General features: G+C 48.5%; 1 protein-coding gene and 1 long non-coding RNA gene across 9 annotated transcripts in view; both read right to left on the bottom strand.

Moving 5' to 3' along the window:
- LOC118164233 overlaps window positions 1–14,836 on the bottom strand; it is a 34,320-nt gene extending 19,484 nt beyond the window's left edge. The window contains exons 1-2 of the long non-coding RNA XR_004749385.1: window positions 14,827–14,836; window positions 11,226–11,236 (exon numbers count right to left, since the gene is read on the bottom strand). This is a non-coding gene — a long non-coding RNA (uncharacterized LOC118164233). The remainder of the gene's footprint in view (window positions 1–11,225; window positions 11,237–14,826) is intronic.
- TJAP1 (tight junction associated protein 1) overlaps window positions 1–25,313 on the bottom strand; it is a 39,831-nt gene that overhangs the window by 14,291 nt on the left and 227 nt on the right. For 3 of the 8 annotated variants that reach the window (XR_004749383.1, XM_035321629.1, XM_035321634.1), the window contains exons 2-5: window positions 24,814–24,885; window positions 3,476–3,570; window positions 1,874–1,927; window positions 186–344 (exon numbers count right to left, since the gene is read on the bottom strand). Coding sequence is in view for 6 of the 8 variants with exons in the window: in XM_035321629.1 (XP_035177520.1) it covers window positions 186–311 (126 nt within the window). In the remaining 2 variants the exon portion in view is untranslated. Of the gene's footprint in view, window positions 1–185; window positions 345–1,873; window positions 1,928–3,475; window positions 3,571–21,853; window positions 22,025–24,432; window positions 24,499–24,813; window positions 24,947–25,313 lie in introns of those variants that run through there. The other 5 variants (XM_035321631.1, XM_035321630.1, XM_035321632.1 and 2 more) reach the window with 5 other exon arrangements.

Below are 25,313 nucleotides of genomic sequence, written 5' to 3'. Positions count from 1 at the left end.
TTCAGCTCTGCTCTGCACCCTGCCACTTCCTTCTCACTGCTGGACTCCAGAGACCACGACGAGGAGAAGTTCAAGTTGCAAACCTCAGACCCCTCTGCCTGCTCGAGTTGGCCTGCCTCGGCGCAACTATACCCTGTTTGCTGGCGTGGCAGTGCTAATCCCTTTGCCACCCGGCAAGTTGTTACCTGACTCTGCTCGGCCAAGATCACTCCATCCTGGTCGTCACGGATGATGGGGACCTCGTGGCGGATCTCGCGGTGCTGCGGGGGCGCCTTGCGGTAAGGCTTCTTCGACGGAGCTGTGCTCGACATCCTCCCAGCTGCGTGGCTCTGCCAGCGGGTTACCTGCCAACAGCAGAAAGCGCACAGAAGAGAGAGTCACGCGCGCTCCATCAAACCCGAGAAGCAACCCAGCAGGAAGATGGCTCCCCTGGAGTCCCGGAGCAGGTCCCCATGCAGAGTGTGATCAGAGCACGTAAGGGATGCGACCGCAAGCCTTGAGCAGCAGCTGCAGTAGAGAGGGAGCAAAGTCAGAGGTAGCTGTGTCCTCCCAGCCAGTGAGAGCAGAGGGCTGGCACATCCTCTCCCCCCTTCTACACACGCTCACTCACGTAGTTTGTGTGTATCTGGATTATATATAGCAAACGGGAACAGGCCTCCCAGCTGCGTATCGATTAGGCTCTTTAGGAAAGGCCTTTTCCAATATGGACACAGCAAGCCTTACAGGCAGCAGTGACAGCGGGAGTTATTGATTATGTGCTGCCACTGTCAGCAGGGACTACGTGGGAGGAGACTCCAGCCATTAAAGAGCCCAAACCGAGAAGTTTTTTTGCTTACACTGGGACACAAGCGGGGCAAACCACGGGAGGCTTGTCAGAAGGAGGTACCCTACCTTTACCACTGCTCACTCCATCAGAAAAGACAAAAGACCGCCCCCAAGTCACAGGTGGCATCAAATTAGGGAGCAATGCCACTGATGTTGGTACCTAAGGTCAGATGTTGCAGCATGCAGCAGTACCACTGCAAGAAAGACCAGATTAGTTTTTGTCCCTTTACCCAAACTGTGCTGGGCAGGAAGAATCCGCCTGCTGCAGGAGCAGTGGCAGCACAAGAGTAAGATACGGGGAGGAAGGAAAGCAGCTACCCTGTATACATGGAATAATCTTTTCCACCACTTTGAGACTGCAGCGGAGGGCAGGAAGACTTCCCACCAAGCAGCCTTGCTACTTGTTTTACATGTTGTTAGGTGTCTAAATAGAGCCCCAAGAGTTCTCCGCAGTTCTCATCCACCCTTGCCTAGCTGCGTCCTCTCAACACTTAGCCCGAGCCCCCTGGGCGGACTGAAATGCCTGTACCAAGCACAGAGTGACTCCAAGCCACAGCAGGCTTTACACTTCACAGGACAATTTGTAAGCTGTCCTCCACTGTGCTAAAAAAACACAGGCTCACTGAAGTCTCTCACGTGTTTTCCACATACGTGAGCAACTTCTTAGTACTACCCTCTAAAAGTCCACCATTGAAATCTTGGAAATTCAGCTTTGCTGCAGTCGTTCCCTCAAGATCCCTTCTCTTAAAAATAACCAGTTAGGTGAAGTCATCTCTGAGAGATCACATCCAGCAAAACAACACATGTTCCACAGCATCTCCAAATGACACAGCTGGGTCTGCCTTGCTGTGAAGACATTTCTTCTCTTCAAAGAGGAATGCTGAAACCCTGGCCAGAAGCAGGTTTGTCAACACCCCACCGTTGACCAGGTGATCTAGGGTTGACTCTTGTGTCAACTCCTGCCACGCTAAGGACAGGAGATACTCATGCAGATATCCCAAGCTGAAATAGTTATCATTTTGCTAGCCCGTAAGACCTGAGCACTTACCAGCCTCAGCTCAAATTCAAAGCTTCATGAAGCACGGACACTCACTCAGATGCCCTGAAAAAGGGAAACAAATAGCTTAGAATCCATATAAAAAAAAAAGTTTTAAATCTCACCCCATAAATATTTAAGGAATGTTGAATGTTTATAACCAAGGACAACAGGATACTCATCTCACTCCAAGTGCCTGCCCCAACCCACAACAGATCTTCTGAAAGGAAAGGAAATTAGCTTAGGACAGCTGAGCCACGTAGCCCTGCAGGAGCTGGAAAGCCACTTGGCAAGGACACACCCAAGGCCATCAGGACCACGCAAACTCAAAATTCATGAAGCAACAGCTTACAGAGAACCTTGGTTGCAGGAAGGACTGAGGGCACCTCCTGTGAAACTGGACCCTTACTGCTAATTTCCTCAGCTACTGCGGAGGGATGCTAACTGTGAAGCCTTAGGTACAGAAGCTTGGTAATGCTAAAAGGATGAATGAGGTAATTGTTAAGTCTGTGCACCTACAAATGAGCTGGCAATTATCAGTCTCTCCTCGGAGCCAAAACATGACGTCCTTGTGCCTACCGCTGCGATAGCCCACACCGCTACAAGACAGAGGAAGATAAGCTACTCTGGCTTCCAGCAGACAGTGTGCCACGCTCTACCTTGCTGCTAACAGGCCTCTGTAAAATACTGTCCATCCAACCCAGAAATAACACAAGTTCAGAAATGATCTTTTGTGCTCAAAGCCCAGGGTACACATCACCACAGGAAGAAAAATGGGTTCACCTGCGAGATGCCTGTAAGGGCTTAGCTCCGTGGCTATCGCCCTGCCACTGACTTAGGACATGGCAGCGGAGCCTTCCCTTTCCTGATGCACTTCTGCTGCTGCACTGCTTTTCCCCTATCCATGGCACCAAGCCCCAGGAGGCGGGACAGGAGCGCAGGGTGTGGAGCAGTTGTATGCACATGGGGAGAGCCAGATGGAAGGTGAATGGAACAGGCAGGCAACCAGGACCACGCAAACTCAAACTCTGCCAAAACAAACTGAAAGGTGCCCTAGTGCTGGCCCTGGCCCAACAAGCTGTCTGGCCCCCTTCCTTACTACAAGGCTGTAGTCGGGTCTTGACTAGCAAAGTTAAAAACAGCTTCACAACAGTAACTGCTCTGCAGGGCAAAGCTGCAAAGCATAGGGAGGAGGGAGAGAATGTGTAAATCCAGGAAGGACCAGGTCAGTGAAGTTTGAATCTGCTTTTCTGCCAGCTCCCAGCAGGAGCTGGTTCAGCATGGAGGCAAAGCCAGCAGCCAGACAGGCTGGCAGACAAGCAAGGGCTTCCAGGTACAGCTGCCCCCATGGGTCCCTGCATGTTTCCATCGCCGTGGTGTGCACAACAAACACGCCAAAGGCCTCGCTGTCTCTCAGCATACAGCTCCTCAGCCTCAAGGTAGGGCTGTCCTGCTTCCTACACAATACCCAACAACTACTATCTGCCATCTCCTCCCCACTCTACCTCAAAAAGATACCGGGACTGGAAACCTACCCTCATGATCTGAGAATTTCCAGAGACACTCAAACACTCACAGTGCCTCCAGGCAACTTCCCCTCAAACAAGGACTTACAGATCCAAAATGACGACGTGTCCAAACATTTCTGGCTGCTCGTCTCCGAATCAGCTTTCTCCTGTCAGCATCCAGCAGCATCTGGCCAACAGCTCCTGAAACATGAGAAAGGAAACTCGGTGTCAGTCACCTATCAACACAACACATGGAAACAGCCAGGCACGTGCAGGCCAACCCACGGCCAGGTGCCAGGACAGGAGCCAGCAGCAAACTGCTGCACCATCAGGCTACTACGGTCTGATGACAGGACCATCTAGTGAAGTAAGCTCCTTGTCTTCACTGTGTCCCACAAAAAAAAAAAAGGTGTTGTTTTTAAGCAGCCCTCCACTGAGCAGGATGCCTCTGCAGAATGGTAAATGGGCTCTGAAAGGCAGCTGGTTCTTCTAGGTGGCTCCAGGGGTCACTGCTTCCCAGCCTGTGCTCCTGATCAACACCAGGAATCCAGCCTCTGTCATTCATTCGTGCGTGCCCCAACCAGCCTGCCACACCAATCCAAGTTTGTTCTGCAGACTTCCCTGTACCAAACAGCACAATTAAGCCCTCTCTGCCTGCAGTGACTGGGCATCCTTTGCTACCACAAAGAGAGGAACCAAACGTAGCTCAATTCACTGTGCCTCTGTTCAGAGAGCAGCAGATAATCTCTAGAACAGACGGACCTTGCGCTTCAAAGCTGAGAAGGATATAGGCAATACCTGGAGATTTAAGACAGCACTATTTCAGCTCTGCACTCACCACACTATTCACAAGCTTCTGAGGAAGCTCGCTGACAGGCCCACATTCTGACTACCCAGGAGAAGCTCGGCTTTATCCTGGAGCTACAGCAGCAGGCAGCTCTTCAGCCCAGTCCTTGCCATTCTGATTAGCACTGTAACACAAGAGGAAACCTAACCTCCTGCTCCTTTTGATCTGCCCTGTCCATCCCTCATCAGCAACGTCCCTTAGCCTGCTGGGTAGAGAACTGTAAATGCTGTCATCTGCACTAGCTCCAATTCTTCCATCTTCGAGCTACTGCCCACAGTTCAGAGTCATTTCTAAGCTCACTGACGGATACAGCTTCACCTGAACAGCTCACTGAAGACTAGCAAGCTTGAAGCTTGGGCTTACACCCCAATCAGCCTCGGCAATAGCCAGGTCTTCCAGGCAAAGACATGAGCACGTAAAGGCTCTGAAGACTGCACTAGCAACCTAACAATTTGCTCCGTTAGTGCAAAAAGCTGCAGCTTCCCCCACCCCCTCACAAAGACAAAACACACACCACCTCTTTTCTCTTCCCTGTGACAGGGTGCAGCGACAGTGACTGAGCGCAGCTGCGCGTACATGCTTGACTAGTTGTTGCTATCGGGCAGCAGCCCTCCGAGTAAAACCCACCCCCTCCATTTGCAAGTGGCTGTGTTCTCTGTGAGGCTTGGGAAAGGGAAAAACTTTTGCCACACACCAGCAGCAGACGTGACACAGCACAGAATGGCTTGGGTTATTCCGTCCAGGGTCCACAGAACCGAGAGCCCCATGGCATTCATGCAAAACCACAACACTACCTCACTCGCATAACATTTTCTCCAGCAACAAGGAAGAGGTCTAACACATACAAACCCTCTGGACAACAGGGAAAAAAACATCGAAGGAAAAAAAAATAACATTTGCAGACACTTATTGCCTTCCTGATTCTTGCGAAGTCCCTCGAGCCCCGAGGTAACTAATAATTAGCTTTGGTTTTCAGACCAGGAGGCACAGTTTCTGCTCGTTTGCTGTTGGAGCAGCTGCACGTTCCTGTTGTACAGAAGGGCAGAGAAGGACTTGACTTGCAGGGTGTTCCTCATCATTACCTTCTCATGTGTTGCCTTTCCTGATCCCATAAAACAGGCCATTCACCAGTGTTCAGGATCAGCAGTTTCCCTTCCTTAACAGAAATATGGTGACTGCACTGCAGAAAATGGTCCTTATTTCAGGCGTTGTCATCTTTCCAGTGTTTTCCTTTTTAAAGCAACATTTCTTTGATCTTGCTCTTTGTTCAGAAAGATAAACTTGTATGACAGGGAAAACACATTCCATAGCACCATCACAGCCCCATTTGTTTCTAAAGCAACACTACAGGAACATTCATTGGCTATCACCAAGTCAGAGCACTCCAAAAAAACTCCAATCACGTACGCATGTGTAAAAATAATTGCTGCTACTGTCCTGTGCCACATAGCTAATCATCACAGCTAACCCAGAAACTTCACACTGTTTCAGCCAACCTTTAGTGCAAATACAGATCCAGCACCGGAGATTGGCACATCCCGCTTTAGGAGGCAACAATTTCTCCTCGCTTGCCTCCTGAGAAGCGAGAAAAGAAGAGAGACTTTGTCACTTGTCTTCCCGTGCGTACGGAGAGAGCCAGCCTTAGCCTCCGTGTGCCTCAAGCCAGATTACGTGAGAAGCTGCTGCAGTAAACCCGATTGAGACAACTCATCGGAGAGAGAGGTGATGTAAAAACTGCATCGAGAGGTCTTGCCTGGGACAGAAGAACAAGCTGCCTGAAGTTAAACGCAGCCCCTGTGGACCGCTCGTGCCAAGTACAATGGAAAAGGACTGCAAGGTTATTAAAGGACACTTTAACATTTAATGAGAGCTTTTCATTCAGGGAAGGAATTCCAATTAAAAATATGTTCAGATCCATTCTGCTGCTAGTTACTTTGAGGCTCATTTTAAAATAAAAGGATGACAGCTCCCAGTGCAGAAACTTGCTTCTCAGTTCGGCTTGCATGTTAATGCTCACGATTCAGAGCTGAGTAATAGCATTATAGTGGCTCTTGGATTAAAATTCAGTTTCAGGAGGATTATTGCTCATTCCTGCTTTTTCAGACCAATTAACCTTGACTGTTAAGCAGAAATCCCTGCTCCCTGCATAGGAAAAAACTCCAGAAGATATCAACAGAAATGGATCGGGCTAGCTGTTGAACAACAGGCCATGTAACAAACCCTACTTAGCACCTAACATACTTCCAAAATAAATTAAATCCACAGTCTTATATAGTTCTGGCTGAATATAAATACCGCTGGGCAGCACATATCATGTGTCTGTCATATCCATGCACCCCGTGGAAGTCTCTTACATCTCAGAATCACGCTTTTCTTAGTCCCACTCCCTCTTTCTCCAATACAAAGACCCCAATCCTGCCATTTCAGTTGGGTTCCCTACCCTAAATATGCGTTACCAGCTACTCTGGTCACTGTGTGAAGAGCAGCTGAGCTTCCCTAACCCTTTCATAAAAGCCAGAGCAGATCAGCATTGCCCAAGAAACACTACCATCGCTCACCCGTAACTGGAATAGAACACAACAGCTGATTAACATCTGAACAGGAACAGGACAGGAAGCAAAGGACCCCAGTACAATCCCCAGAAGGAATGTTAATGGAGAATAAAAATACCCAGGGGAGAGTCTCACCAGGAAATGAACGCTAGCTTTCTAATGCATGTAACCACCTTTAATGGCTACATCTGAAATCACACAAGAACCAGCTTGGCAAAAGGTCACCCGCCAAGCCACCTTTAGTGCTGACATTTACACAAGGGGCTAACGAGAGCCCCTCACCCAGACATGCTGACGCACCAGAATTCAGTTCAGTTTGTTCAGCGACCCCTTTGGCTTCATCTCTTTAGGTTGTTCCGTGATCCTTCCAACTCTCACAAGGTGGTTTAGGCTGCAGACCTCCTGAGCACCGTTATCCTTGCACCTCAGATTTCATGTCCTTCCCCACTCTGTCTTCTTACCTGGGTTCTTTTAAGATCTTCCATGGGAAGACTTTTGGAGCACCTTTCTTAGATATTTAAAGAGATGTATGCCAGGCCATAAGAAAACTACTGGTGGAGGTTAGGAGTACTCTCAAAAGTTCCTGAAAATAACTGTGTGGGTCCTGCTAGTAAAAGCAAACCTTGATGTCCTAATGTTTATCTGGCAGAAGCTGGGAGATGTCACGAGGGAAACTGGAGAGCCATGGCCTTGCATTTTCTGTCTCAGTCACAAACTAGAGACTGGCTACATTAAGCGAACAATTGAAGAGAAGCGAAGGAGGGAGTGGGTGAACATTTCTGTAGAAAATCTACATGTAGGAATCCCCTTCCCCTGCCAATTCCCGCACTGTGTAGGAGAGGAAGAAAAGGAACAAAAAAATCTTACATTACCTTCCTAGAGCATACAATTAAAAGGCACTGGATTAGGACAAACTAGGAACAACTTAAATTTTTCAACAACCTACATGTGGCCGTCTCCGCACCTGTAAGTATTCCCCCCCAAGCCTCATCCGACCCCCAGCAATCCTCTTGTTTCAGCCTGTGGGCTCATAAATTATGAGAAAGATCTGGCCTCCGATTCCTTAATTGCAGAGGCTGGAAGTCACCGAGCCATCCCCCTAGCAGACAATACAGCAATGCTAGAAAACGCTCCGTTACTGCAACCTATTCGCTTGCCTCAATATGCTCTCGAAACACAGCCTCCATCTAGGAGCTGTAGTAACGCACAGATGGCCAACACACCAGGCAGTACCCGCACAGACTGACAATGGAGCACAGCACACGATTTGCATAAAACAGAGGACAGATGGACAAGTTTGGTGCAGTGACCCAACCTACAGAGGACTCGCAAGGTTGCGGAGGGTTTCAGCACAGCCCCGCTGCGTGCAGGTGGTGGCAAAAGCAAATTTCAAGAAATGAAACCCGTGTTTATAGCAGTCAGCTTTATTCTGAAATGCCACCACCACAACCGGTCTTGTGGAGTAATTCACGTGCCAGTTCTGTTCCCCTAGAGCCCACACTCACATGTACCAACTAGATTCATCCTTTCCAATAGGAAAGGGAACTGGCCTCAGCAGTGCTTCTGTAGTAACTTCTTCCTCGGCCATGAGTCTTGCAGAAGTCACTGTTCATGCTGAGCTGCATGCTGTATGAAGCACATTGGGGTCAAATGGTGTCTGGGAAGCACCATCAAATTTTGTGAAACTTCTCTCCAGCTCTGCCTAGCTGTAGAGAAGTCCAGCACAAACCTGCTCGGCCATCTGAGTCCTTTAAAACATGAAACGTTTGAAAAGGCTTTGAAATGCTGCTTTTGGTGCGCCCCCAACATGCTAACCAGGTCTGCGGGCACTTTTATTGGCAGGCTGAGGAGCAACCTCAAGATGATATTCCAGGGGGTTCACACCGGTGCTAGGAAAGAAAGCCCCATTTGATGAGGGGGAACAATCTTCTTTAATCACCCACTGTGGCTAAGAATGCCCAAGTTGTACGAAGGTCTGTGGTGATCAGAGCGCCCATCCTCCAGCAACACGCGCCACAACAGGCTCTTTGATTCCACGATCACACGGCCGCAGCCAAACACGACAAACTGCTCAGCAAGTAATAAAAAGGAGCAGCTTCCTCCCCAAGGTCTCGTCTCCATATACACTGCAGTAAATCCAATCGAGTTAGAAAATAATGTAAAGTGGTATAACCCTCCTGGGTAAATGTTTTTAATTCAGTTTCAGAGCACTTTGTGTTGAATCAACTTAAGTTAAATAGATAGATACAAGACAAACCAAATTAAGGATGCCTATACAAGAATGCAGCCCTAATCTAATCACAACTGTTTCTAATCTGATTAAGTTAAATCAGTACAACTTCCCTGCAAAGGCATAATCCTTAATAATATTGCAGTTAACCCTTTTTGCCCTTTTCTGCTTCCTAAGAAGGACCAGAGAATGGCATCTCTCTCAGAATCAATATAAGCTAACCACACTGCTCAAGGTATGTTAAGGTATCAAAGTTACTGACATTTATAGGACTTGAAGGCTCTACTTCTCCTGTGCCAACTAAACGTGACGATGCCAAGACCTGCACACATGAATTTTTCTCCATTCTCCCCAAGCAAGGGGCACAGGGTGCTAACGAGGCCGCGTGCTGCACCCTGCTTTCCAGACACCCACGCGGCTTCTGCTAGCTGATGTCCAACAGACCCGGAGCAGTTCAGGCACCCGGAAGGGAATGTTCCCCGCTCTCTCATTCCTAAAGGTATGGCTCACCAACAGCTTACCTGAGTAAACTCTTTGGAGCATGTTTGCTAATTGCCCCCAGGCACGGTCTTACTACTGCGCTTCTTCCACGAAAGTATGAGTGAGCTTCTCTTGCTAACACTGGGGTAAGCACATACACAAAACAAGTCTGAAGTCACAGTGCTGCAAACCCACACCCTGAAGTCACCTCTCATCTCTCCAGCTCCCACAGCATTTCCCCCTGAAATAAATCTGTCAACCTTCAATTCCAGCAATTCCAAAATTAACATTTTTTTCCCCTCACTCCTCAATTTTTAACCATCTAAAGTTTCTCCCTGAGTATCAAGACTTAATTTATCTTCATCCTTTTGGTGCTCTCACTTCCATCTCTACAGGCTTCTCCAGTGTGATCTGTGCATTCACTCCAACCTTCCTCACATCCACTCCAGCAACACAACCCTCAGTTTGTCACTGCCTTCTCCTGCGGCCACCACCTCTCCGGTGCAACAAGTTTTCCCTGTTCAGCACACAAAGATAAATGGAAAATACACTCTATTTTAAGTCCACTCCGTTTATTATTTTTGGGAAGAGCTATTTTGAAGCCCTCATCACGTGGTAACACGGGCTGTAGGTACATGCAAGAGTTCAGTTGCTAAGGGAACTATACTTCCACATTTTCTATTTTCTGAGATTGAAATTTTAAACTCTCCAAGGGCTGCAGGTACCTTTTCGCATTAAACTACTTGGTCTCAAATCTCAGATTCCTACTAGTTGCTTCTAGCGATTACGAGGCTATGCGTCCCCATCCCAAAGCGAGGATTCACGCTCACCATACTTGCGTGCGCTGCGCAAGACAGGAGCAATTTCCACTAATAAGGAAACTGAGGCACCAGGAGAGAAAACAGCTTTGTGTGCGGTATTTGCATGAAATTCCACGTAAAAGACAAACAGCCTCAGCTGTCATAAAAAATGGAAGCGCAAGAAATTTCAGCAAGACAGCCTTATTTCTTGCACCTAAAACGGGGGTGATCTGGGGTAGAAAGAAGGAAAGTGCATGAGCTGAACACCTACCTGACAGCAACGAGTTGAATGGGCTGCAATTCTTTACAAACACAAATAAAGCAGCTATCCTGATCCAGCAGTGGGAGAACAATGGTGGTACTATTCTCAATTTTCTCCGCTGCTAGGGTTTAATCCCAGCAAGAATCGCTTTGGTTTAATTAGCTTTTCCCTAGCAGATGGTCAGATGTGAGAGGCAGAGAATGGTACGGGCTTAACTGTTGTGTGATTGTGCAGCTGCATCTGGAGCTGAACAGTTAAGCATGGCCAGGAGTCCAGCTGTAGTTTGCACGACACAGTCCAGCCCTGCCATTAGCCAAATGTCAGCTTCCCCTTTCTCCAGATTATGTATCAGAGGCACTACCCAGAGGCAGGCAAACAACTCACGTGCAATCTCACCACCGTTCCCTTTTCTCCGAGAAAACCTTCAAACCTTAGTCAACTCCAAGTCCCTCTTTCTTTGGTGACACAGAAGCACATTCAGAAGCATTGCCATGGAAACTTGAGCTATCCTCTGTGCTATTTATCAGAGAAAATCTTCTAGCACAGAAATATTTTATGATCTCTACGGCACTGAACGCCGACAGCAGTCAGTAGAACAAAGTGAAATTACAGACTCCAGCACCGGGTAAGGGTAGCGGGAGGTCATTCTTCCTTCAACCACTCTGATCCTTGCTTCAGCTACAACAAGCAGTAGCTCTTTATAAGTTGGCAGGGAAAAGCAGCGCAGCACTGAGAGGAACAGAAGTGGCGTTAGGGCAACAAACCCACCCAACCACAGAAAGAAACGAGGAAGGCATTCACCGCCTTGTCCCATCCTGCCACCTTCCCTGCCCAGAAGTTAGGAGCGATGGCAAAGCACGCTTCCTACCAGGCACGGTTGTCCCCCACCAAGTCAAAGCCACCTCCTCCGTTGGTGCCTGCTCCGAGCATTCCCCACCAACCCCCAGCTGCCCCCTGCAGCCAGGCTCCATTCGGTGCTGGAGCACCCACGCCTACACGCTGGCAGCAGCAGTCTCAACAGGCCACGACGCACAAAGGAGGAAAGGAGGCTGCTTTCAAAAACATGCTTTGGGCCTAGCAGATTCAGGGCCCGAGCCAAGGGCAGGAACGGGCACAAAACCTGTCTCAGCTCTGTAAACAATAGCACAGCAGGGCTCCTGAAGCAGAACGTAACCCCGGAGCATCTCCTCTCTCTTTTGTGGTGTGGCCCTGGAGTTAATCTGCCTCAGTTTGCCTCCTTTATTTTAATTTTTTTTTTTCATTTGATTTGCTTTAAATGACTCCCTCAGCCTTCAGCACCGCTGCACTGCTGAAAGATTTCATTCTGAGAGCTCAGTCACAGTGGTACTCCACGGTTTAATCCAGTTTAGGAAAAGCAAACAGATCCACCCACCCATCTTTCACTGGTGACCTGTACGAAGCACGCAGCCGGCTATGACCCTTCTCCTCCCGTTCACCGGGGCTCCGGCTGGTCCTTCTCACAGTAGGACCCACACCTCCAGCCCTCGCCCTACAGACAGTAGGTGAGGGGGCTGCCTGCCACCAGCTCGCTCATCCCATACCCCAAATCTTCACATTCCCCCCTGCAGGACTGCTTCAGCTCTTCCCTCCAACACAGCCCATCCTCAGGACAGCGTTAGCCCTCTCATCAGCCATCTCATTCCACATTTGTCATCGTTGCTTACAGCAGCACTGTTCTGCAGGAGGTAATAACAAGCATGAATCGTCCCAAAGGGCAACTGCAGCAAGGCCAGGCACTTCTGTTTTACCGCAAGGTCAGCTTGTCCAGACTAGCACTACATCCCCTGCCTGGCACTGCTCTTGTAAAACCAAAGCGCCTGGTCTTTACCACTGTTATCCCCTGGGATAGCATAAGCTTGTTAATTATTCTGAGGTTATGGAAAAACATCTCCTTTTCGGCAGCAGGGACGAGCACTTCACCTCCACGGGGCTCCTCCCTGTAAGCAAGGGAGCAAGCTGGGAATGAGACACAGCCGCGCTGCAAGGAAGGCACCTCGGTCACCTCTCCGCAAAGGGGCTCCGAGAAGAGAAGACGGTTGGTACCAGATGTCCTAAAGGAAGCCAACTGCCCTGTTCTGTGTACATTTTGGGGGGAAAGATATCACAGGAAACCACCCAAAGGGCTAGCAGGTCGCCACTCATCTAAGGGCAAAGCGAGTGGAGGAATGCCAGCGTACTGCCAGGCAGATGTGAGGAGGTGTTTGTCCAGCGCCGACAGCAAGCTGTTGGCTCATGCCCTCCGCTTCATGCAGCTACAAGAGCTGGGCTCTAGAGTCCGTGACTCTGGCCTAAGGAATGTCTCGACTGGAGGAACACCACACCTGCTGCTGGCTCAAGGTGCTCCAGGATCAGAACAATTCCTGTTATTTTACTCCCAGGCCGCAGCCCTGTTTGCTGGTCCCTGTCCCAGCAGGGGGAGATGTAGCTGCTTGGTGAAGGTTCCTGCTGTAGCCAGAGAAGCACATCTCCCTGCCAGAGGTGCTTGGGACTGGACACTGCAGGACACAGCAGGGAAGCTGAACCAACTTTCTTTCCTCAACATTTTAAAACTCACTGATGGGGAAGCAAAAGACCAAGAATCAGCCTCACTCCTTCCCTGGCAACCAGAAAGTGGGATTAAATATTGCTCCCACTGCTCAGATCTCCATTTTTGCAGCAGTTGCCCATGTTGCATGACAAAGCTGAAAGACACAATGATTATATACACTTAAACGTTCAATCAATAACTTTCCACATAATCCTGTTTCAGACCTATTTATATGTTGTTCCACTTCATGTTGCCACAGGATATATTGTTGGATTTGGCATCGCGGGACAGAGGAAGGAAAGCAAATATTCAAGCAGCACACTTTCTCCTGAACACCCAAGTCTTAAAAGTACAGAGTCAGCAGCCACTCGTTTGAAATAAAATGTATAGTTTACATAAAATCAGGGGAGAAGAGAATCTTTTGTGAAAGGATTGGAAATTATTTGCCATCACAACAGTCTTTTGCAACAAGTAACATCCTCCTAATCAACCCCCATTGAGATGCCACTTTTAAAAGCCATCTTTAATCTTTCCTAAGAGATGGTGGCATGGACCAGCCTGGTAACAGCAGCTCTGCAGCAACTGATCCAGAGATGGATCAGAGATGTGGCTCCGGCCACAAAGGAAAAGCGATGCTATAAAGGCAGAGGACTACCAAGCGTCAGTTCTTTCACGCCTGCTGCTGTCTAAGGATGGCAGTAGGAGGTCTTCTGCAGAGGATGAACCCCAATATGGGAATGACTGGCTGGTCAGAGAGCTGAAGGCTGCTAGAAATTTTCAGAAGGGGAACTGCAAGACTGGAAGATCAAAGCAAACTGGTTAATGAGCCGAAAAGCTCAGAGTTTACAGCAGGACACAAAAGATGTTCCGCTGTTCTTCCCACAAACCTTGCTCTAGAGGCGCCCATACTCGGATTGACACTGACAATAGACCATTTCTCTCCAAGCCAGACAAACAAAAGACTTATGCAAATAGGACTGGGACGGCTCCTGTGACAGCGACATACAAAACTTACTGCCTGTTTCTCTCAGACACCCCGGCAAGGATCCCAAAATAATGCATCTGCATCCTGACCTGCCATCCTTCACCAAGCTTCCAGCGCTCACCTCTTGAGGTACTAGCCAGAAGAGGAAGGCTTCTCCACAAGAAGCTGGGGCAGCCAAGCTGCAGCATTAAGAACAGTTATCCCACTGACTGGGGGGAAGCACTCCTGCCCAGCTTAAATCCTGGGCCCGTTCCACCTCTGGGCAGACATTTCATGCACGATTTTTACCGAGCACAGCTCGGTGGCACGAGTCCCTCAGTCATTGCTGATTACAAGGAGCATACAGGCTGCAGGGGGACAAGCCAACCTTAATTGGCCTTATCGGTGTAAATTAAACCCTACAACACACCCAAGCAAACAGCCAGTTCCTTTGGAGGAGCAGGCACGAATTATTTTGCTGCAGCTATAAAGGAAACATTGCTGCTAGGACATGCCCCTGGAGTGACTGTGCCGCTCAGCTCTCCCGCTGCATTCCTGGGGTTGTTTAGCATGGCCTCAGCTCCAGCCTCTCTGCAAGCAAGAAGCCTGAACCCTGAATGCCATCTGCAAACACAGCCAGACTCCACCTCCTGCATGCCTGCAGGCCACCAGGTGTGGCCAGGAATGGCACAAGCTACACACCAAACACACCTTTGATGTGGAGCTGAAAGCATGCAGCCGGGGGGCATGAACAGCACGCCGCGCCGCGCTGACTCCCAGTGCAGGAATGTGGCTGCAACCACAGGCCAAGGAAGGCAAACACATCGCATTCCTCACCGGGCAGGGAAGGAAAACAAGCAGCAAGCCCACACACCCGCCAGGCTGACACCCGCCACGCTCCCCACGCATGCCAGCCCTGCCACTGCCAGGACCCCGATGACAGCCTTGGCCTCAGACTCTTTCAGGGGCCCTCCTCGAGTCCTCCAGGAGACTTCAAGCCAGAGGAAAAAAAAGGCATGGAGCAAGGCAGCAGAGCTACCTGCGTGCGTGGTGCGGGGATGTGAAGAGCCATCAGCAGGGCTGGAAGTAACCGCATTCCAGAGCGGGAACCGAGAGCTGCACAGTAGCCTGGGAAGGGAATTTCCCTGCCTTTTCCTACAAGAGAAGGGGAGAACACAGCACTGAGCCTTGCTGAGCTGAGGGGGCAGAGCTGAACAGGAGGCTGACTCTGCACATCAAGGGTGCTTGGAAGGGTCCGGGTCTTTCTCCTCCCCAAGGAAAGCGCTCTGCCTGAAGTCAAGCAGCTTCTCTCAGATGCAATCAGTTCCTCATTAACAAAAAGTCCTTCCATAAACACTGTCCTCCTACCCACAGGAACAGATCTCATCTGCGCTGTACATCATCCTCCTCTCCAGCAGCGCTGACACCTGGTCACTTACACGGTCACGAGAGACTCAGCGTACAAAATCCAGCACAGGTAACCTCTTGTCCCAGCACCTCACTATTTTCGAGTCACCTTAGGTTCTAGTCAGAAAACACTCCTTTTTTCATGGGCAGCTCCTGGAAGTCCCAAAAGCTTTCCAAAGAATTCAGTTACTAAACGGGAAGTTGCTCCTAAGGGATAAAAGATGAACCAGGAGGTAAAGCTGTCAGCACTCAAGCCCATAAAAGGAAGGCTGCGTTCCGAATCCTCGTGCTCTGAACCTGCACTTACCCTGTGAAACGCAATAAAATGTCAATCCTCACCTAAAAACCCATCAGCCAGTGCTAAGGGACACGTGTAAGACCTAATAGCCAGTGTTCCCTCATCGCCCAGCAGGAAAGCCAACGCTCCCACGAGCACTGTAGCACGAATATACCCCACCTGAATCTATACCGCTATCCCCCAGGTCACCAAAGAGAGCTTCTAGCTGCTGGGCTTTGCGAAGCGTGTTCTCAGCTTCAGCAGAGCACAGGGACGCCAGAAAGGAGCGGGATTGCAAAAGGAAAAAGTGTCAGAAACTGTACAACACGAGCTCATAGAGAACAGACATCCCCTTCTACTTTCCAAGAAGCAAAGAGCATGTGCACAGAGGGAGCCCTGTGCCGTCAGTGCCCAGAGCAGCATCAGCAAATTCAAAGAGCTCCAGAAGGGCTGAAAGGCTCTGATCTCTGGGGAACCTGGAAGGGGAAAGGTCAGCATAGCCGCAAGCCCCAGAAACACGCCGATGCATCTAGCAAGCTGCCAGAGCAGGGATGGTTTCTAAGGCTGTGGCCCAGCTGTTCCACACCCTACACGTGCATTTCAAGGCCCTCGCTGAGGGGAACGGCCTGGTATTAGGTAACAAGAACAGACCAGATGAGGTCCAACAGATTTCCCGTGCCCATTAAAATTCAAGGCCTCAAGCCACCTATTCCCTCCCAAGCCAGGAAGGCAGGCTGCTGCACCAGAAAGAGGCACGAAAGGCTAGATTTACCAATAGATTTATACACGAAGATATAAATAGAAGCCTGGCAGGATTTACCAAAGCACCCAACCAGCTTAGGTGTCTAAATCACCGTATGCAGGAGAAAGGGCTTCTCCCGTTCTAACCACCCCATACCTCCCCAACCCCAACCACCACAAGAAAACCCAGTCCCGAGAGGACGGCAGCCCCTGCTGCCCCGCAGGCTGCCAAGGGCCGTTCCCTGTGACTGTACCAAAGCCCCACAAGCCTCGACAGCACAACCAACCCGCCGTGGCTGCGGCTCTCCAAGCATTTCCACCAGCCCAGTTCCCGGAATAGGAGCTGCCCCTTCAGCCTCTCCTCTCCCTGCCCCCAACACAGCTTTATTTTCCTTTATTTTCGAGGTACAACCCTCACGCTGCCACCGGTGGGCGGGTGAGTGGGGGAAAGGGGCCCTTTATAACCGTAGTGTTGCAATCTGCCAGCTCGGCCAGGCGGCCTGTTCCCGCCTGCACCGTATTAAATACCTTATAACTGATTACACCCCCATGGGGCATGATTAGCAGTCTTCAGAGAACAAAGTCTACTTTCATAAGAATAAGAACAGACACGTACTGCTAACCTACTACACAGCTGGGCAGGTGAGGAAACAGAAAAAAGAAGGGGCGGGGGGGAGAGTTAACTGTACGGCTAGCTCTGTTCTTCCCTCCCCTGTTCCAGCGACTCTGCGTGGCGATTTCCACTGCCCTGAGTCGTTCCCTTCGGGCCTAGGCCTGCAGATTCGGGTGATACAGGCTCGTAAACAAACAATCTGCTGTCTGTGGAAGCTGGGCAAAGTCCTCACCCCGAGGGGTAAGGGCTTGAGGCATCAGGCTGAGCTTTGCTCCGGGTGACAGCAATTCCTTCACGGCAGTTCTCGGGAAAAGGGGAAGGTGAATTCCACCAGCAGCACGGAAAACAGCACCGAGGAGGGAGAGCTCCAAACACGATCACGTACCCACGCCCCTCTAACACTCTGTGTGTATATGGAAAGCCTACACAAGCAAGAGCAAAGCGTCTGATTCAATCTTTAGGTTGAGAGCTCTCCAGAGTCGGCCAATTTTTCTTCTTGTGGGGAGCGAGGAGGCAGCAAACGGGAGGAAAACCCTCTGCATCTGAGCGAGATAAGAGGGATCCCCAAACGTACACAGTCCGCAACAAAGAACCGGCTTGATGGAAACTTAGCCAATCTGACACAAAATGACCTACAGCTCATTAGCAGGTGCCTTCCAGATCTCTAATGCCCACACAAACAGCCACAGACTTACTTGGTACTATCTGGCCTCCATCTCAGCAAGGCACAAGAAATCAAACAGGCTGCACAGCCTTTTACCAAAAGGAATTAAAGAAAAGTAAAAACAGGAGGCAACTCCTAGGCTCGGACACGGCTAGGATGAGCCCTTCCAGCTGCTCTCCCCAAATCAGCAAAAGAGGAGAGCAAAGCAAGAAGCTCCAGGAAAATGTTCCTGTTTCCGAGGGATGCCTGTGCAGCAGCTTCAACAGAACAGTGAGAACCTTTCTAACCGTGTCATTGTGGAAACAATTCACCTGCTTTACCCAGAGCCCATTTTCTCTGCTGGTGGCCCCCTGGATGCTTATGACACAGTCTGGAAGCACTTGCATTCAGCTGATGCGTCTGGAGGGGGGTGCCTTGGTGACACATTCCACCCAGATTCTTACCCAACCCACCCAAGAGAGGATTTGTGGATGGAGACACCAACCCAGCTATAAACGCACGACTTATATCAGCATTACTCAGCAGCTGGTCTGTCACCCAGCACACAGGAGGTGTCTGAACTCCATTATCTGCTCTCGTTTGTACAGCAAAGTCTGAACATTCTCCTTATTACACAAAGACCTGAAGGCACCGAGTAGCTTTAGGCTCCAGTGTACTTGGCACTGACGTAAGAGCATCAATACATGAAGTTATGAAACAGATCGTGCTGCTAGGGTTTGGAAAAATGGGAGGTTTCACCATAAACACAAGCCAGTCATCAGAAGCTCCTGGAGGTAATTTAAATTATCGCAGACAGCACAAAAATAGTTTGTTTTTGGGAGCTGAAATTGCTAAGCTGTAATAAATCCAAGTGGTGCTGTAAAACTTTTCCTAAAAGCTTCGGTTAGCTGTGAAGCCCCAGATGCCCTCCTATAATCAAATTCTGCCACCACAGCCTAACAAAGGGGAAACCACTCTTCACACCCACAATAATTAAATAAATAAATAAACCCTGTAAAGCCCTTCGGCTCCTAAGAGACAAAAGCAGCCTGCTTGCATTGTGTACATACGATGTATGTTACGTTTATATTTTTATATATATGCACACAAAATAAAGAGAAATGTATGAATAGCATTTTAAAAAAACACACCTTACAAATATTTTTTCCACCCTCCACCATGCTGGGCAGTTATCGGTCAGGCATCTGAGCTCCAATTGGAGCTCTGCAAGCCAGTGCTCTCCCTCGGCTGCTGTACCCTCACAGATCCCCTGCACCCATCCCCGTTCCCCGAGTAAATTGCCTTCCACCGCAGAGAAGCACTCCTGCTATTCCATTACCGGTATTCACCACCAGGGCAAGAGGCCCTAATTTAGCCCCGCACGGGCCTTCTGCAAACTGCTAATCCCCACTACACAGCTGTTTTTCAAATGCACGGGAATGAGCAAACCGTAAACGATTTATGGCGCGTGGCAGGAAGACTCCTGGCTCCCCGCGTAGGCGGGGTTTTGGGACAAGATCATGCTTGGACTAATGTTTATATTGCAAGTTGTCAGTCGGGTAGTAAATCATCGCCGGGGCTGCAGAGTAATACAGTTCTCTCCATCCAGCCGGAGCCTTGACGACACTGAATGCTGCTATAGCCATTTCAGGCTCACCTAGGAACCTATTACAAAGGCATCATTAATTGAGGAAGAAACAGATACAATTCAGAGTAGGTTCTACAGAAATTATGCAGTCTGGCCAGGGTGATTTCACGAGTCAGTCCAACCTGGCAGAAGTTTCCCCAAAATGACACTCCTTGCTAGCCCTAGAGGAAAGAGGATTGAGCGCCTACACAGACGTCTACTAACAGAGTGTATTTGCTAGCAAAATGCAGTTCGCTGAGAAAATCCTTCTCAGAGTTTTCACTTCCTTGTATTTACTTAACCATAGCACAAGCAATGCTTAGAAACTTAATTCTAGAAGTTTAAGAAACAGCTTGCATACTTTTGCGCATGAGATGCTTTCTGCCCAGAAAAATGTAGGAAGTGAACTTGAAGTCCACTCTAAGAAAGGTTATTTAAAACAACTTTCATTTAAACAAAAATCCTGCCATTTTCCATTACTTTCTTTTTGCCCATGCGACAGGATCACTGACAGTAAAAAAGGAGGGGGAAGAACCCTTAAATAAAGGAAAAAATGATAAATAAGATGTATCTAAATAAATAAATAAATAAACAAACCAGAACAGTAGAATCAACTGCAATCACTTCCCACTCATTTGAGATTAACCAGATTTCAAGTCACCTCCCCAGAATATTTTTAACTTCCTCATCAAGCAGCAGCAGAGCCCTCGCTAATGAACACCAAAGCTGCAGGATGAAATCTGATTTAGGAGACAATGAAGCAAGGCGTCTTTGGGAACTGCACAGAGCTTGTGCAGCGAGACACTCCTGGGTCTGAATAGTTACCCTGAGTAGCGTACACTAAAATAATGGTCGAAAATCTCACTGCCACAATAATTATCTCATTATTGTCTTGGGAAAATAACTTATATTCTTTTGAAACAAATGCTGTGAAGTAAAACTCGCCTAAGGCTTTTTCTGAGCCTAAGTATAATTCCCCAATAGTTAGAGAAACTACCTCATCTGTCACTTCTGATTTCAGAACCATTCACACAAATGCAGCTGGATAACTGAGACTCTAAGCACAAGAGTACAGAAATCCACAGTTCAGATTTCTATACTGCCAAAACCAGCTTTATTGCATGGACAAAACACAAATACAGAACTCAACCAAAGACCCAGCAGTCACTGTTGACTCTCAGTTCTGAATTTGCTGACCCCTAGAAATCAGAAACGTAAGCCAGTTCTCTCTTGCCACTAGCGGCAGGTCAGAACCTCTACACCTAAAAACCAGCCCAACCTTTGCAGAAAACCTTAAAACCTTACTTCCCGATCCTGAACCATTTCACTTTTTAATCTTTATTCTCTCAGCACCATACAACTTTTGTGAAAGTCAGTAACCCTTTTCTCACAGCAGTTACACCTGCCACAGAAGGGTTACGTTGTGCCCTGAAGCACATGTTGTTCCAGACCAGCCCATAAGGAGGGTAGCCACACACAGATCTCAGGCTTTGAAAAGACCCGCTCCTAGCTCTGAAAATCCTCCCGCTCTGCAATTATCTTCAGGAGTTCCCCTTGCATTTAGGCAGATACTACAAGCACCCTCTCATACGTGTCTCCATACAACTGCCACTGACCTTTATTAGCCTATGCAGCAGATCGAATCCTTGCCTGTGTGACCACGCAGCACCGCAGATCCTCTTGATCCTCAGTGTGGATTGGACAAGACTGCAGGACACGGGCTGTATCTTCCCAGACACAGCGGTGTTTGAGGAATTGAGAAATTGAGGCTCAGGCTACAACATACAGGATCTCACTTGAATAGCCTTAAAGTCTCCTGGCAGCCACCTTAAGGACTAAAGTCCACTACAGGACTGCAACGTGGAAAGGCCAAACTCCACACACACTCTTCCCACTTAGAAGCGAAGGCGGGGAGCACGAATTGCTTTGTCTGAACACTTGGAGTGAAGAGACAGTACTTACCTGCCTTCGCATTCATGAATAAGACAGTCTTAACCTACAGACTGCATTAGCTTTCCAAGCAGCCCACTCTCCACCAGCTTAAAATCCTCAACTACCAGCCCTGATCAGAGCAGCTGGGGTGCCTTTTTCTACATGTAGGTATCACAAAAGGAAAGGCTAATAGGCAAATAAAATAGTAAGTAGGTGTGATTCAGTACCTTGCTTCTGACACAGGCCAGTACTAGGTGGTTTAGAAGATAAAGCAAGAAGCCCAAGTGGACAATTATGGAACGAATTGCCCCTTTTGCTAACCTTTGCCTGTTAGAGATTGGGTTATGTCTGAAAAATCTGCCTTCTGAAACAAGTTATTTAGCTAAAGCAAGTCTGAACATTTCCACTTGTATAAATGCTTGATCTCTTCTGAATCCCGCTCAGCTCTTAGCCTCGGTGCTATTATGTGGTAGCGAATTTCCACAGATTAGACATCATGTGAAAATACTTTAAAATCATTACTCAGTTTGATGCCTATCAGTTTTACTGAATTGCATTCACCTCAACTGAAGAACACATTCCAGCTTCTTCACCTCTACGCAGCAGTCTTCCTCAAACTTGGCAGCCAGCACTGTTGAAAAGCGGAGGAAACGGAGCCCACCCAAGTGATGCTTATCCTGCATTCCAACCATTGCAGCGCTGCTCTCACTCCTACACGGCCTTCCGCGCTATCTCCCTCCTAAGCAGTCCTCCCAAGAGGACGCTCCAGGGAGGGTGGCTCTTGGCATTCTGACTACGAGACAGCCTGCAAGCTGCTTGCTGCTCTGGGCCTTCTCTGCCTGGGCATAGAAGCAACAAGACTATAAACAAACATCCTGGCAACAAAGGGAACAATTTCCTAGTTTGGAACAAACAAGGGGGCACAAAAGAAAAAAGATTAATTTAAGGCGTAAAGATTCGGCCAGATAAAGCATTATAAGCTGTGGAAACAGGAAACAGCTCCTGGGAAGAGAAGAAAGGGGGGTCTCAGAGTGCCCAATTGCCTTAAAGACAACAGGGCCTGACTTAGACTCCACAGCAATTTCATCATGCTACAGCGCTTGCAGGTCAATGGAACATGCAGGAGTTTACATCATTTTGAAGTCACAGCTTTGCACATTCTTTTCATCTTTTTCCCCCACCGCCACCAAACTTGACTAAAACTTTCACCACCAGAGTACCCAAGCACCTCACAGACATTTATGGAGCCTTCCTCTAATCCTCAATAAGATGGGCGTTAATTAATATTTTGCAACCAAAAAACGAAGAGTGAGGAACAGTAATGATCTGAACACATTCACACAACCCCTGGCAGATATCTACATCCCAGTTTAGCATTCTGACTACAAGGCCATCATTCCCCTCCGACCTGCTGCAAAGGTAGTTCAGTTTTAACAAGTAACATTCTTCCTAGCTCTGTTACAGACCCAGCCAGTCGAGAGGTAGGAAAAAGCCCTCAGGTAGGGGAACTGGCAGGGAAACATGATAGACAGTTTCTTGCCTAAGGCATTAGCCCTATTTGCATAGATTATGCACACAGCTCCTTTGCACTCCTGTGTAAAACGGGTATTAGAGAGAACCATATTCTTCCATTTACTAGCGACTTGAAATGCACACCTGGCACAAACCCTCAAAGGCATCACACACAAAGGGGACATCTTCCCAAACAAAGCTTTCATGCTAGGAGAGCTTCAGGACCTTAAATTACTTGCAAAGGATGAACCAAGTCCAACAGCCAAGGAAGTCTGCTCCACTCATTATGCAAATTCCTGTTCCTGACAACACCGGAAAAAACAACAAAAAAAAAGTAGAGAAGAGTAAAAAAGGTATCAAGTACCATCTTCCTTTCCTAGGGGAGGAATCCTGCCCTCAGTCAGTATCACATACAGACTCATTTGAGACTCCTACATGTAGCATTTCTCCCAGCAACACGCAAGGCAGAGGGTTATTAACCAGTACAACATTATTCCTGTCACAGTGCTCAGATCTTGCTAACAAGGACACAAGATGGTTATTTGTTATGACCTAACCTCCAGATTTATTTCTTAGGACTAGGCCGTAGATGCAGTGATAAATGGAATTTTCAGGGTACAGTTTTCAGTAGATCCTTCATGAAACGTAGCAGACATTTCAGCAGGTTAGGGAGCTCGCCTTGGAAAAATCATCAGCTTCCAGGACTCACAAGCATCAAGTATATGTCAAACAACTGTCAAAAAATAGTCACACCTTACTGAAACTTGCTTATTTTGCTATTGCTGAAACAGTTAGGCATGCTTTACCTTTTTAAAAGCACTTTATACACGACATCGTCCTCCACAAACCATTTCTCCAAGCCAGCTCTGGTACCATTCACACCCGCACACTGACATCCATCATCCTACCCGATTTTATGTCTCCTGCTCTGGGACGAAAAGGGGCACACTTGCAAGGACTACTCCTCTTTCAAAGGTATAGTTTATTTCATACTCTCCCAAAATACTGTGCCACATGGTTGTACTTAGAGTGGAAGGGGAAGATAAGAATCCGGGATTTGAAAGCTGCAAAGCAAGCGACTTAGCAGCAGCCAACAAACTACTTGAAACACTGAAAAAGAATGCAAGGTCATCTTTGGTTCAAAAAGCTGTTTGGAAGAGTCAACAGGTCTTTGCATGCAACACATCCCCTCCTGACCCAATGTCCTGTTAATATTAAAGATGTAGATAGTCATAGGTTGCACTTTTGAACCCCACCGGCCCTTCTGAAATGCACTCCCACAACTTCAGGAGCACTGGGTGCCTGGTGAGAATCAGCGCTTCTGATTACCGCAGCTAGGACCTGCTGGCTTAAATGTTGATTTAACATCCAGAAGCTGAAAAGCACTGGGTGCAAAGCACTGCTGGGACACGCACATTTTCTGCAGCGATCCACCAAAAGTGGAGAAAAGGCGAAGGAGTTGTATTAAAGTGATTTGACAAGTGAAAGGGATGAAAAATTTAAAGGACCAAGCTGTTACCTGCCAGTAACATACCTGCACCATCTGTCAACTGATTGGTTCAACACGGGTGGAAAACACAATGGGGTAGAAGAAATAACCCAACAGAACAGAGGGTCACTAGAATTACCTAACTCTGACACCGCAGTGAGTGCAAGAGCACAATCTCCAGAAAAGGTATCCGGGTATCACTGTGACTCTGGCTCAGACCTCTTACAATTACGCAGAGAATACAGCTACTTCAGCTTCTTTAGATATCATGTAGAGTACTAGTCTAAACCTTTAATTGCAGTTTTCCTCTAAGGGACTCTTACGGATTTTTTCAGGGTTACTCCCGTTTCATTTGCATCCCTGACCTTTGCATCATATTAGGCTTGTGTTGCCTGACTGGAGAGCACACCATAGAGGGGGAATGACTGTCAAGTACGCGTTTCCATAGTCTCAAAAAAATTCAAGTAGAGGGACAAAAGCGCAGTCTGACTCAGCATCAGCTCATTCCTGGCTTTCTTACCTGCTGTCTGATGCTTCAGCGATTCATCGCTTCCTCTTATGTAGGCCCTTTATCCCAGTTCTTTCTCTGAACCTGTAAAATACAGACGAATACCTCTGAACAGCTTCCTCTGGCAGGGCCCTATTTACATGTGGTGGATGATCCTTTTCAGCGGACAACCTCCACCTGGCGTATCCCAGCCCCAGGTCGTGCTTTACGTATCGCTTGCACACCCTGAGGCCGGCAATGCGATCTCCCGCACATCTGCAGCCCCGTTTGTGAGCCCTCAGCCTTTGACTCCACTCTGTATTGCGGGTGTTCAACTCAGAGCGGCTCGCTATTTTTTTTTTAACGTTTCCAGGGGCAGCTCTCCGGCCCCAACGCGGGGAGCAGCCCAGGTACCGGAGGGGCTGGCGGAGAACGCCCCCCTTCCCCCGCCGGGTTTGGCGAGGCGCAAAGGGGGAAACTCTCCGCCAGCTCCGCCACCCCCTGCCTCCTCCCTCACACCCCCCCCCCCCCCC

Source organism: Oxyura jamaicensis, chromosome 3, assembly GCF_011077185.1.
Source record: "Oxyura jamaicensis isolate SHBP4307 breed ruddy duck chromosome 3, BPBGC_Ojam_1.0, whole genome shotgun sequence".
Classification (NCBI taxonomy): Eukaryota; Metazoa; Chordata; class Aves; order Anseriformes; family Anatidae; genus Oxyura; species Oxyura jamaicensis.
Note: the sequence above shows the minus strand (reverse complement) of the source record. Positions and strands in the feature narration are given on the sequence as shown.